At 32.8% G+C, this 14590-nt stretch overlaps 2 protein-coding genes across 14 annotated transcripts in view; both read right to left on the reverse strand.

Annotated features, from left to right (window-relative positions):
• Nucleotides 1-620: 620 nt before the first annotated feature.
• Nucleotides 621-14590, reverse strand: part of LOC124971392 (probable ubiquitin carboxyl-terminal hydrolase FAF-X) — a 133635-nt gene continuing 119665 nt past the window's right edge. For 12 of the 13 annotated variants that reach the window (XM_047535168.1, XM_047535174.1, XM_047535173.1 and 9 more), the window contains 9 exons: nucleotides 14195-14423; nucleotides 13558-13687; nucleotides 10740-10925; nucleotides 10264-10484; nucleotides 10093-10181; nucleotides 4641-4797; nucleotides 4044-4256; nucleotides 3062-3157; nucleotides 621-2143 (listed from right to left, as the gene is read on the reverse strand). In XM_047535168.1, the coding sequence (XP_047391124.1) occupies nucleotides 2012-2143; nucleotides 3062-3157; nucleotides 4044-4256; nucleotides 4641-4797; nucleotides 10093-10181; nucleotides 10264-10484; nucleotides 10740-10925; nucleotides 13558-13687; nucleotides 14195-14423 (1453 nt within the window). In that variant the 3' untranslated portion in view covers nucleotides 621-2011. Of the gene's footprint in view, nucleotides 2144-3061; nucleotides 3158-4043; nucleotides 4257-4640; nucleotides 4798-10092; nucleotides 10182-10263; nucleotides 10485-10739; nucleotides 10926-13557; nucleotides 13688-14194; nucleotides 14424-14590 lie in introns of those variants that run through there. The other variant, XM_047535180.1, reaches the window with a different exon arrangement.
• On the reverse strand, nucleotides 5723-6106 carry LOC124971393 (60S ribosomal protein L34-like). Its single transcript, XM_047535181.1, has one exon. It carries the CDS (start codon nucleotides 6089-6091, stop codon nucleotides 5738-5740), a length of 354 nt encoding a protein of 117 aa, XP_047391137.1. The 5' UTR covers nucleotides 6092-6106; the 3' UTR covers nucleotides 5723-5737.

Consider the following 14590-nt stretch of genomic DNA (forward strand, 5'->3'; position numbering starts at 1 on the left):
GCTGCTAATGATTAGACAGATGGGAAGCATAACCAAATCACAATGAACAAATGTCAGTAGTTCTTTCAAGATACAAAGCAACTTTCAAGGTTTGTAAACTTTGTAGAAGATCCTAAAGCTCAAAATACTATTAGAAGACTGGAACAAAAAATGGTGTACCTCTGAATCAATGCTTACATTTCTGTAGACTAAGAAATAAACTATTGTTCAACATGTTCTGTCTAATAATAGGCAGAGATATTGCATCAAACAAATTTATGTTATATAGCTACAGAGTAACAGAAAACGGGCATTTGAAGTATTGTATAAAATGCTTCATAAACTCATTAATCTGGTCTTAAGGGTGACTTTATAAATATAATTACTACTAATAAGAATCAGCTACATAAAAATGTGCCAAGAGTTCAAGATTGGTTATATTAGGAAATTTAAAAAGAGTATTAATATTTCTTTTTCCAAATTCTGACTAATGGGTCAAGAAACAAATCTTTATATGGATAAAAACTCCATGTGTCTGAAATACTTAATGTTATGCGCCAAGGCATATAATGTCAAAAATTAATTTTAATGTGTAGGCTTTAAGAAAAACTTAGTAACAAGGAACAAAACACACCACAGCAGAAAATTTTTAAATTCTATTTGGGAATTCAGCAAAATAATTTCTATAAAACAAAACAGCAAAATATTTAAACAGTTAAGGATGAGCTGTTGTCTGTTTGAAGGAGTATTTGGTTTTTAGATAGCTTCCAAAATATTACATACATTCAAAAGCTAGCAATTCTCTTTTAAATATAACATTTAAGAGTTTGCTGGAACTTCTAAACAAAAGTTTATTCTAAAATGGTACCTCAGAATTGTTTTAACTAAAAATTTTATGTCTTAATTAAACCCCATATCTAACAAGAATTTTGGAATGGAAAAAGAACTAGGTCCATCTTGCTTTGAAGTAAAAATTGAGGTTGACTAAAAATCAGCCAGGCATTTTGTTATGATGGTACTTCACAGTATTGTGGATTCTGATGATGTAGAGATAACTAGGATCCAGCAGAAACAAATTTTAGAAGCATGGCTTAACAAATTCTACCAAAAACCAAAATAAAATGTATAAAATACAGTCTTCTATTATGTTCCATATATTCCAGCATAAAAAATTTGCCTGTTTTCAAATTTTATAGTTCCTATTATTAATACTGTTATTATTTATTTCACCAAGAAATGGAACATCAAAAATTAAATGTAAAGAACATTAATATGTGTAGCTAAAAACTGCTTGTTTGTCCTCTTTCTTCCTGTTTTATATTTATTCTACGTATGAGAAATAAAAGTTTCAACAGAAGTGATTTTGGGACAAATGCTGCCATTCAGGGAATTTTGTCTCCAATGGCATCACAACATGGTATGAAGCCATGCTAAATGGTATAGCAAACTATAGTTTAAAATAATTAGCATAATACCAGAATAAAAAAGGTAATGAAAAATTCTGGTAATGAAAGTTATATCACCAATTTTTCATTTCAACTGGAAGGTTACCTACCAGTCTTACATTCCAGTAATAAACAACAAACAGGAAATTATTGGTATGATTGATATGAACAGGCTCTCTTACCCTCCCCATCTTTTTTCGTAAAGGAACTGATTTAACTCGAGGAAGTAGGAAAAACTGATTGTAGAATGCAGTATACATAACAATAAAAGGAACTTAAATATTTTTGTATATTTCTGACTCTTCATCAAAAAAGTTTCTTGCTTAATGACTAATACTGATATACTATATACATCTTTTCCATTTACATATTAGAATCAGTCATATATTACAAAACACTATACATGTTCTGTTGTAGTTTCTTACATCTGTCAGCAAATTTCTACAAATGAGACAGTGAATAGAATCTCAATGTCATGGTACTTTGGAACAATTTTTCTAATTTTAAATATTTAATCAGGCACAGAAAAATTTGGACAGTAAGCCTGGAGTGCATGATATTAAAGGAGTCAGTAAATTAGCTGCAAATCACTGATCCTTTGTTTGAGGTGAGGATACTTCTTCACTGCCTTCATAATTTTCTTGTATGCGGCCACTTTTCTGAGGGTTGTTCAAGTGATGAGCTGCTGGTCCTGTATATGGTTGTCCATGTACATTATTCTAAGAGAGTAAAAGAGACTTGCATGTCAAACTTTCACATATTACAATTAAAATGTTAACAATAGGCTAAAATTTGTCTTAGAATTATATTCTTAATTTTTAAAAAAAATTCTCATGAAGTAGTCGTAAAATATATCTTATAAATGGATCCATATAGTGTAAAGAACCTAAGTACCATGTGAGAAAATGCATGCATATAAATCTGTAACCCTGTCATAATATTTGATTCTACCTTCCCAGAAACAGTGTATAAGACTCTTCTATTACCACCTGTTATGCTAAAAGGAATGGTTGTCTACCTGTGGTCCTTGGATCAGCTGCATTGTTTGGAAACTTATTAAAAATGAAAATCCCTGAGATCTACCATTAGTCTACCAAACAAGAAACTTTTGTTTGTGGGACCTAGCAAATCTCTGATCTTACCAAATGCCTTTATTATAATATCCATTAAATTTAGTAGCCACTGCCTTTAAAGAACTGAAGTAGTCACATCTGTGGCTTAATGTTAGGAAAATCTTTCTAAAATGTTCTTCCCCAATTCTCCTTTTCAAGAAAAAATTTCAGAGAATTTTGTCTCCAATGGCATCACAACCTGGTATGAAGCCATGCTAAATGGTATAGCAAACTGGAGATTGAGCCCAGTTTATTATTTTATACTGATATAAGATGTCACATAATTTTATTAACTACTGCTATCAACATAAGGCTCCGTATACCTAGTTAATAAGGGAAATATAGGAGTAAGATGAAACATGCTATAATTTGACCACACTTCTGTTATTTTGACCATCTTGGTAAAGTTGTTAACAGTTAAATTACAAATTCCCAGTCAGAGCTCTCACCAATACTTAAGAAAAAAGCAGAACACTCTGTATAAAAAATAAAAACTGATTTGGGGACAGAAAATTTTCATTTTACCTGTTGATACTGAGACCCAGGTGAATGAGGATACAATGTTACATCTTCTGGTGGAGATGACTCATGTTCATCTGGGGCATCTTGGTCATCTGGGTACTAATTTTAAATATTTAAAAGAGATTTAAGAATTTGATTATGAAAGTAACTTCAAATGTATTTTTAATCTCCTTCACTCAAGGTCTTAAAACTAAAAAAGCAAAAAAAACCAGAAAATAAAAACAGGGCTGGGGTTGTGGCTTAGTGGTAGAGTGCTTGCCTAACACATGTGAGGCACTAGGTTCAATCCTCAGCACCACACAAAATAAATAAATGAATAAATGAAATAAAGGTACTGTGTCACCTAAAAGAAAGCAAAAACAAAACAAAACAAAACAAAAAAACAGAAACAAAAAAATATGCACTGTATTTAGCACTGTTTTGTTTACTGGATATGTAGATAATATAGATCTATAAAGATACATATAGGTAATTTATATGTGAGTGTATATTTATGTATATATATGTATACATACATATATACACACACACACATATATATATTCACATATATATATGTGTGTGTGTGTGTGTGTGTATGTATATATATATATATATATATATATATATAAAATATTATTTTTTGGTGGGTACTGGGGATTGAGCCCAGGAGTGCTTAACCACTGAGCCACATCCCCAGCCCTTTTTAAAATTTTTTGAGACTGGGTCTTGCTAAGTTGCTGAGACTAGTCTTGAACTTGCTATCTTTCTGCCTCAGCCTCCCCAGTCACTGGGATTACACGTATGCATCAGTGTGCCCGTGATATAATAACTTACAAGAGAATAAATGTGAATTCTTCCAGATATAATCAAGAATAAATCAAAAATCAATGCTAACCATTACAGCAAACAAAACCACAATTACCATTCATTAATACATAAATACTGTACTGTAAACAACACTTTTCTTCCATTCTATTTCCTTTTTTTTTTTTTTTTTTTTTACCTCTTCTGGACAGAGTTCACAAGCTTTTGTAAGTGTCATTCTAGCACTATGTGACCTTTCTAAGAAATAACCATTTGATGTCTCATTGCTTTGTACTGGTGGAGACCAATTGTTGTAAGTGAACTGAGGATTGCCAGTATATGGTCTTCTTTCAAGTTCATCTCCAAGCCATTCCACTGCCCAGGTCCATTTTCTTTTAAGGTCTCCATTACCCTTCAAAAGAAAATAAAATTCAATTTGGTTAAAAAATTAAAATAATTTTCAAAATCAACTTAAAATGGCAATTCCCAAGTTTTCATAATTATTATCTTTTAAAGTTTGGATTTATCATTATATAAAATTATACAAAAGAACTGTTAGCTAGGCATCATGGTACATGCCTATAATCCTAGCATCTTGGGGGGCTGAGGCAGGAGGATTGATGGTTCAAAGTCAGCCTAGGCTTAAGCAAGATTGCTGGCAATTTTGTGAGACCCTGTCTCTAAATAAGTACAAAATAGGGCTGGGGATGTGGCTCTGAATTCAATCCCTTCAGTCCCCCATACCACTTCACACCAAAAAAAAAAAAAAAAAAAAAAAAAAAAAAAGAATTCTTACCTGTAAAATTTGGTAAGCAACAGGACAATTGTTAAAGAGAGCTACCATACATTTTATACACTGATATGCTCTTTTTTGATAGTGATTCTTAGAGCGCTGGATTGTATCGAACAGCCCATCACGGTCATCTGGAATTCCTTTAAGTGCATTATGAATTCTAAAAAGAATCAGATAAAAATAAAATTTGATGCTTTCTAACCACTCTTCGGCACATGTTCTTGATGTAAATTCATTTAACAGAGGAGGAATAATGTGATTAAATAGTTTTGCCAAACATTATAGAATTACAAAGTTGGGGATCTGGCTCAACTCTAACTTAAGGAGCAGGAGGCAAATTATTAATCCAGAATGATTGTTATATTACACTTTTTTTCCCCAGTACTACTAATTGAATACAGTTCCTAGCTCTTTGTTATACTAAATGTAAATGTATTACTAAGTGAATTAAGGACAATAAGTCTACTATTTTTATGAGTTAATAACATTTCTTTAAGAATACTTTAGAATAACTGACTTCTAGCTGGCTCATTTTTGTAAGACAATATTTCAGAAAGTAAAATTAGGATCCACACTGAAAAAGTGCAACAATTTGGTACAAAACTAATCTTGAATACATTATAATGAGTAAATCAAATTCTTTTTCCACTGGTAATCACAATTTCATTTACTAATGATCAGTTATTTCATTATATCATTATATGCCAGTAAAAGAAAAAAAAATTTTTTTTGCTAAGCTATGCATAGTCTATATGTTGTTTGTATACTTAAATTTTGAAAGTTTTATCATTTCTTTCATACAAAAAATAACACATTTTAAAACCAGGCACAGAGGAGCATGCCTGTAAAATTCCAGTTTAGTTGAGGCAGGAGGATTCCAGGTTGTAGCCCAGCCTTGATAACTTTATTAGATCCTGTCTCAAAAAAATAAAAAGGCTATAAATATAGTTTAGGGGTAGAGTCCACCTGGGTTAAATCCCTAATACCACAAAAAATCCCCAAAACTAGAAACAGGTTCCATGAGATACCTGTAGTATATATTCTATTTTTTTTTTTTTTTTTTCCTTTTGACTTTTTATTATTCAAAGAAGCTTCATTTTTTATTTGGCTTTTTGACTCTGTGCTTGTGCCTTCAACACTTTCACAATGCTTTTCTGTTCCTCAATAAGGAAAGCACGCTTGATCCTGTCACGGACACATTTAGCACACATGGAACCACCATAGGCCCTGCTGACATGTTTTTTTGTTTTAGACAATCTCATAAGGACTTTGGGTCTCACAGCACGAACCCCTCGAAGTCTGCCTGGGCACACACCACATGCAGATTTTGGTGCTTTCCCAACCTTCTTTGTATAAAGGTACACGATCCTACTACCAGGGGTTCGAGACAGCCTAGTTTTGTTAGAGGTTGTATTGTAGGAAAGCCTACGATGGTATGTCAAATGCTGGACCATTCTGAGAACCTCTAGACAATGTCCCAGGGAAGTTTTAATGAAGTGATATTCAATACTTTTGTCAAATACTTGCTTTCTTTTTTGGTACTTGGGATTGAACCCAAGGGCACTTCACTGAGCCACATCTCCAGTCCTTTTTAGTACATTAATTAGAGACAGGTTCTCGCTGGGTTGGTTAGGGTCTCTCTAAGTTGCTGAGGCTGGCCTTGAATTTGCAATCCTCCTGCCTCAGCCTCCGTAGCTGCTAGGATCACAGGTACGAGCTACCTCGCCCAGCAAACATTTTCATGTATAAATTTTGTTTTTTAGTTGTAGATGTACACAATACCTTCATTTTGCTCATTTATTTTTATGCGGTGCTGAGGATTGAACCTAGTGCCTCAACACAGTGTGCTACCACTGAGCTACAACCCCAGTCATATCTGCAATTTTGATCAATACTGTCTTTGCTTGTCTTGTTGACATAGAATATGATTTATAACACCTCTTTGAATAGTTAATTGAATAAAATCATCTTTATGCATAAAATTTGAAGCAATACTTCACTCATTTTCTACTAATGTTGAAGATGAAAGTTTACTATTTTCCACAATAATTTAGTTTTCATTTATTTTATTTACTTATTAAATTTTTGATATTGGGAATTGAACCAAGAGGTGTTTAACCACATTTCCAGTCCCTTTATATTTTGAGACAGAGTCTCACTATGTTGCTAAGGCTGGACTTGAACTTGGGATTCTTCTACTTTAACCTCCCAAAATGCTGGGACTGAAGGCATGCATCACTGTGCTTGGCTTAGTTCAGTATTCATATTTTACTACTACCATTCTTTGGGTAAAACAGAAGGCTAGGATGTGATTAAAGCAAATATTAGAAGTCATGTAGGAAATAATATATTCTGGTAAGTTCTGATAAATTCAAACAAAAAACAAAACAAAAAATCCCAGTAAGTTTACAGATGATAGTATCTTATATTCAGAATATCCAAAAAGTTATACCAGACTGCCAGAGCTAATAAATGGATCATCAAAATAGTAAGTTCCAAAATCAACATACAAAAATTATTAGCTTTCTTATATACCAGCAATGACTCTGTTGAGAAAGAAATCAGGAAATCATCTCATTCACAATAGTTTCAAACCAAACCAAACCAAACCCCATAAAATCCCCTACACCCCCAAAACAAAACCTGTCAAAACCCAGAACCAAACCCAAACACAAAACTTAGGAACAAATCTAACCAAAGAGATGAAAGACCTCTCCAATAAAATTTTTAGAATACTGATGGAGGAGAGACTCAAGAAGATGGAAGGACCTCTCATGTTCATGGATTGGCAGAATATGGGTAAAATGGCCATACTACCAACGCCAATATACTCATCAAGTGCAATCTGCATCAAAATATCAATGATATCCCTTACAGAACTACGGGAAAAAAATAAAGCCCTAAAATTCATTTGGAAGAATAAAAGACCCAGAAGAATCAAAACAATTCTAAGTCGAAAAAATTGTGGAGGAAACGCAATAGCTGACTTCAAATTATAGTACAGAACTATAGAAATAAAAACTGCATGATACTAACATAAAAACAGATACACAGACCCATGGTACAGAATAGCAGACAGACACAAACTCACTCAGATGTAGTCATCAGATCCTTCACAAAGTTCCAAAATCAAACATTAAAAAAAAGACAGATTTTTAAACAAAAATGCTGGGAAAACCGATTACCCACATGTAGAAGAATAAGTCTATACTCTTTGCTTTTAGCCTGCACACAAATCAACAAAAAATGAATCAAAGATGTAGAAATTAGACCAGTTCCAAGAAGAAATGTCTCAACAGGACAGTTGCAACAGCAGAATGCAACTGTAATAAATGCTGAAGAGGATGTGGAGAAAAAGAAATACTTTCACACTTCGCTAAGATTATAAATCAGTACCACCACTATGGAAATCAGTATGGAGGTTACTCAAAAGACTAGGCATGTAACTACCATGTGACTCAGACATAACACTTCTAAGTATTATTCTGAAGAATTTTTACAGTTATCTTACCAAGTGATACATGCACACCCATCTATAGCAGCATGAGTCACCATAGCCAAAATACAGAAACAGCCAATGTGTCCATCATCAGATGAATGGAATTAAGAAAATGTGGTATATACAAATATGGAGTTTGATTCAGTTTTAAAGAAAAATGAAATCATGTCATTTGCAAGAAAATGGATTATACTTGAGACGATGATGTTACGTGAAACAATCATACTTAGAAGGTCAAGGGCCATATATTTTCTCTCATATGCAATAGTGAAAGAGAAAAAAGCAAAAGAAATATGGCAGGCAATCCCAAGAAAAATCAAAGGGAGACAAGGTGAGAAAAGAGACCAGACAGTGGGAGGAGGGAAGGGAAAAGGGAAATACTGGGGAATGATACTGGCCAAATTATTATATTGTATGAATATATGAATATGTATTAACAAATCTGACTATTATGTACAACTATAATGTACCATTTAAAAAATATGGAAAAACCCCCCAAAAGTAAAAATTAGATCCCATTAAAACCAACTCCTGGGCTGGGGAGGTAGCTCAGTTGGTAGAGTGCTTGCCTCACAGGCACAAGGCCCTGAGTTCAATCCCCAGTACTTCGAAAAAAATAAAAAACAAAAACCAAAACAAAACAAAACAAAACAAAACAACCCAACTCCTTCATTCATTCACTTACTGATTATTTTCTGGTATTGGAGATTGTGCTACTGAGTTATATTCCCAGCCCTTTCCATTTTTGATTTTCAGATATGGTCTCACCGGAGTTGTTAGGATCTCACCAAATTCCCCAGGATGGCCTTGAACTTGTGATTCTCCTATCTTAGTCTCCTTAGTTTCTAGGATTGAAGGCATGTGCTACCGTGCCTGGCAAAACAAATTCTCAAACACTAATTTTTTAAAATAGCACTTGAAATTAGTGACTGAAATATGTGCTGAAAAACTAACAACAGGTTTGAACTTTTAACATTTTTGGGTCATAGCAACTGGCTTTTGCTAATACCATTTTATTTATTTTTTTAATTTTAATTTTTTGTTCATTAAAGCAATTTTTTAGTTGTCAATGGACCTTTTATTTATTTATATGTGGTACTGAGTATTAAACCCAGGGACTTGCACATGCCAGGCAAGCGTAACACCACTGAGCCACAACTCCAGTCCCCTCATTAATTCATTTTTAATGGATTTATTATAATCCAGTCAGTCCTATACACAGGAAAGGAACTATAGGTTACAAAATGTAGGAAGAATATGGAGCCAAAGAATTCAGAACTCTCTGATCTGAAGGCATGAGCCTACTGAAATAAGTGGATTGTCTGGGTGGTATGAATCAAATGACTGTGGTGCAGGAGACAAGGACATAGCTCTAAACACCCCTTGTTTTATGTGTAAAACATTATTTCTAGCATTATTCCTTACTAACAAAGTCTATATTATAGATTTATTTTTAAAAAATGTTTTAGTTTACATGACAGCAGAATGTATTTATGCACTTTAATATATCATAAATAAATGGGGTATAATTTCTCATTTTTCTGACTGTACATGTATGTTGTAGAATCACATCTTAAAATGTATTCATCTGTTTAAAAGAAAAAAAATTGTATTAAGTATGACACTAAGCATTAAGATAAACCAATAAAGCTGGGACAGGGGTACAAGCCTATAATTCCAGCTACTCAGCAGGCTAAGGCAGAAGGATTCCAAGTTCAAGGTCAGTTTGAGCAATCTAACAAAACTTAGTTTCAAATCTTAGTAAAATAAAGGAAGGATTGTGGATCTTGTTCAGGGGTATAGCACTTGCTGAATAGAAACAAGGACATGAGTTCAATACCCATTTGAAAGACATTAAATGAGTTCGAAAAAGTAAAAATATATTTGACAACTGGCAGCTGCAGTTATTTCTAGAACTTGGGAGATGATAATTATGCTGGTAGCAAGAGTATCCACCTGTGAGTCTGCCAGGAGTCCTCAATCAGTAAAATCTGCAAAAGTAGATCCAAATATGGCCGAAGTTCATATGTATATGAATATGCAACCTAAAAATAGGTAAAATATAGTAAATATAAATACTTAAAAGAATATGAATAAATTATAAATGAAAGTTTATTCTTCTTTAACCTGCCAGAGAAGTTCACTCAGGACAGTAGATGAGAACTGAGGATTCTCCCAGGAGCAGAACCGAAGTAACCTGATGGTCTCTTCTGAGTTACTGCAGTCTTCAATAATTTTCTTCACATAACTTATTCTCATAAATAAAATATCTGCCACATTCTGCTGAATTGGCATTATGGGTTGTGATAAATTAGGGTCTCCAAAAGGATTGGGAAGGGGGGGATTACCTAGAAAAAATATGACATTAATGAAAAGCCAACAGACTTGTTCACAAAGTTAAAATACTAAATTTATTATTTCAAAGAAACAAATCTGATTTTTAAGTCTCCTAAGCATAGTAAAAAACTCTCAAGACTAGATATTACAAGATAATAAAATGCAAAAATGTAAAAAATTAATCTTCAGATTTATTTTCAACCAAGAACTATTCATAACTAGCATTATTTAAAAACTACTATAAAGAATGGAACATTGTCCTTTACCATTAATCGAAGACTGGGTTCTTGATGAAACACTGCAACAGCGTATCAGCTGAGATACTACTGAGTATAACTTGCCTAATTCAGCATATTGGTATTTGATTGGAGGACCTGGTCCTTCATCTAAAGACACAAGCATAAAGGTGGCAGGTACGTTCAATTTCAGAAGCTGTGTCTTTTCTGCAATACCTATTAAAAAAAGACAAAGTGTAAGAAAACAATTAGGATATATATAGTGTAGTGCTGTGGTAATTATCACAGTTTCTACTTTTTATGACTACAACTTATATTCTATTTAGAATATAGACAATATAGGCAGAATGCAGAAAGAACAGAAAATACATTGATTTAGTTTATTAAGATTAAATATTATTACTGTGAAATAATCACAGCTCTGGCATTCTAATTATAATGGTCCTCAGGACAATGTACGCTTTCTAGGAGGGGTTAGAATGGTCTAGCCTAAATAGCAATTCTCATCATCATAAGAAAAGCCAGAAACTAAGTTTAAAGAGTCATACCAATTCTTTTAGTAATACCAGTCTGTTTATCCCTGTCTAGGCTAAGTGCTTGGAGTGAAAATGCCTATATATTTGTTGTTTCCACTTTCCTTCCTTTTTTTTTTTTCCTTTTTGCGGTGCGGAGGATTGAACCTAGGGCCTTGTGCTTATAAGGCAAGTACTCTACCAACTGAGCTCTCTCTCTAGTCCCTCCTTACTTTCTAATATATAATGTCCATTTAGTTTTTAATCTTAACCTTCTTGTCCTGAAGCTAAAGAAGAGTTCTCAAATATTTATATCCCCCTTCATAACACTATTTTTCCTTGATATATTTTCTCCATATTTTCTTTCTTCTTTCCTTTCCAATTTTTAAATTAACAGTGAAAGAGAGACATCAATACCCTATGTACATGTAGGATTACATGAATGGTTTGAATCTACATCCTGTAGAACCATAGAAATGAAATGATGTACTCCATTTGTGTGCAATGAATTAAAATGAAGACTGTAAAAAAAAAAAAAAAAAAAAAAAAAAAAAGTCTATATCTAACTGAAATCATGTGAGACTTAACCATCCGGGTCTGGTTAATTTCCTATAACACAATATTCTCAATTTTCACCCATATTGTTACAAATGATGATTTCATTCTGTTTTTTAGAGGCTTCATTCCACTGTTTGTGTATGTATTTGTGATTATGCACTACACTTTACATAATGTCCACTGACAGACTTAGTTTGCTTCTGTCTTTGTTGATATGAATAGTACTTTAAGGCATTTGCAGATTTTTTTTGACACATTCATACATTCATTTCTTTTTATTTGGACCTAAACAGCGGCAGGATTACAGGATCACAGTTGGTACGCAGGTGGACTAACAGCTAACTGGACCATAGAGGTAACTGTATTGTTTTCATATGTACTATTAATAAAATTATTATTAATTACATACATCTATATATAGTCTGTTTATATACATATATAAATATATATACACACATATTTATATGTATAAATATGTATTTTTTTGTCAGGGGGTGGGTACTGGAGATTGAACCCAGGGGTGCTTTACCACTGAGTTACATTTTTTGAGGACCCTCTAAAACTACCATATGGTTTACCAATTTTTGAATTTTTTTCATAGAATTGGCACTGTAATTCATTTTTTGATAAAATAAGACTGAATTGAAATAGGTTATTAAAGAATATACCATCCTTACTGTTAATGTGAATATTCATATTTATCATAGAAATATTAATATATTTGACCACAGAGAACTGTCTGAGACCTTATGGGGAATGTTATACAATGTACTACAAAATATGCTACCCTTCACTTTTGTCAAACCAAGACACAAAATCCTAAAATGTGTTTGGCCCTATGCACTTAAAATAAAGATATAAAAGTATTTCTGGCAAGGGAAACTACAATTAGATTCTACATTGACCAATGATGTGTGCCCAATGAACAAGGAATATTTAAAATGAGAACTATACAAAATAAAAGTTTTTCAGTGCTTACCCTGGGTAATTTTACATATAAAATAAAGACTTCAAGATAAAGTCTTTATGCATGATTGGTTGTATGATAGGTACCAATACCCCAGGTACTGAAGATTGAACCCAGAGGCACTTTAACACCATGTGACACTCCTAGGTCTTCACAAATTTTGTTTGGACACACGGTCTTTCCAAGTTGCCTAGGCTGGCCTTCAACTTGGGATTCTCCTGCTCTAGCCTACGGATTGCTAGGGTAATAGACATTAGTCAAAGTGCTTGGCTCACTTCCTCAAGAATTCTAAACTTGACAAGTGCACAACTATTTGGGATGTTTGTAGAAAATAGTGATATCAAATTTCTAAGAATTCTCAGTTGGTGTGGGATATGGCCTGGGCAATCAAATATTTTTCAAAAAGCAGCATAAGGAGATATCAACATGAATCAGACAGAATCTGACTTTAAATACTGTTAAAGGAAAAAGGGTCAAGTGCACAAGGTACTTTTCAATAGAAATGATAAATGCCATTTAAAAAGTTATACATAGCTAAAGTTGTAGCTCAGTGGTAGAGTGTTTGCCTAGCATGTGTGAAGCACTAGGTTCTATTTTAGCACTGCATATAAAAAATAAATAAATAAAGGTCTATGGAGAACTAAAAAAAAAAAAAAAAAAATTAAAATGTAAAATTCGCAGTGAGTTTATAAAGAATATCACCACACTCAGGATAAATGCCATCTCATCATTTTATAAAAATCTTTTCTTCATTTAGTATGTAAATATAATGTAAATACAAAACAAATTGAAAGTTAAGAAAAATTCTTACCTAAATTGGCATACATTACAAACAAATTGAAATATTGTTGTAAATGACGCCCATATTCTGAAACTTCCCTTCTCAGGAGATTTAATACTGCTTTTAGTAAGTGGTCACTCAAGCTCAAGTTATCACATGTCTGTGAATGATAAACTATCAGTTATTTATATTCACAACAGCATATAGTTTTTTTTCTTCATAAAAAGAGACATGGTCGTAAGTATGGTAAAAGTTTCATATAGGAAATTATTAAATATAATTGCTCTTTGAGAAAAAGAACTGCAGTAAAGACACTCATTATAGATCCTTTATAGTGTTGAAACCATAAAAAAAACCATGTTATAATTTTTATATTTAAGTTACTTAAAAGGTTCAAATTGTTATCATAAATCAAGCATACAGAATCTTAAGATTTGCTAAATAACTGTAAGTGATCAGAAATTTCTCTGATTTTGGATTAATGCCTAATAATCACTATTTCATTATCATGAAATAATTTTTAGGAACCAAAATATCATAACATTTATGTGTAGATAATTTCTTCATGGTAAATATGTCATAGAAAGGCACATACATGTACTGATTTACACTTGCAGAAAGAACTGCTTTCAAGTATTTAATTACTAGAAAGAAGCTATATAGTTACCTGACTACAAGGTGGTCCAGGAGATGCAAAAGGTGAAGGAGAAGACCCATCTTCCAAGGAAAAATGTGCAATAAATACTATAAGTTTTGCAAACACACCCCTCACTTCTGCACTAGGGCACTCCAGAAGGTATTCAGAGAAACGATTCGATACATTAAAAAGAACATTATGAGCAAACCAAAAACGTACATTCTTGCTGTGACGGAGGAGAATGCACAAAGCATCATACCTAAAACAGATGTATTAATATGCTTATTTTGGTTGCTAAAGGAAAGAGAAAGATGATCAAAAATGTTCTCTACAATTAATGGTCATGATTGGTTATAGTATAAATATAACATTGATGAAACCAGATGACTATATTAGGTCCATCCAGTTACAAAACGAATTCAGAAG

The sequence above is a fragment of the Sciurus carolinensis genome, chromosome X (genome assembly GCF_902686445.1).
Source record: "Sciurus carolinensis chromosome X, mSciCar1.2, whole genome shotgun sequence".
Lineage (NCBI taxonomy): Eukaryota > Metazoa > Chordata > Mammalia > Rodentia > Sciuridae > Sciurus > Sciurus carolinensis.

Excerpts from the sequence above, each read along its gene's own strand:
- LOC124971393 (XM_047535181.1), bottom strand. The coding sequence starts at position 6,091 with ATGGTCCAGCATTTGACATACCATCGTAGGCTTTCCTACAATACAACC.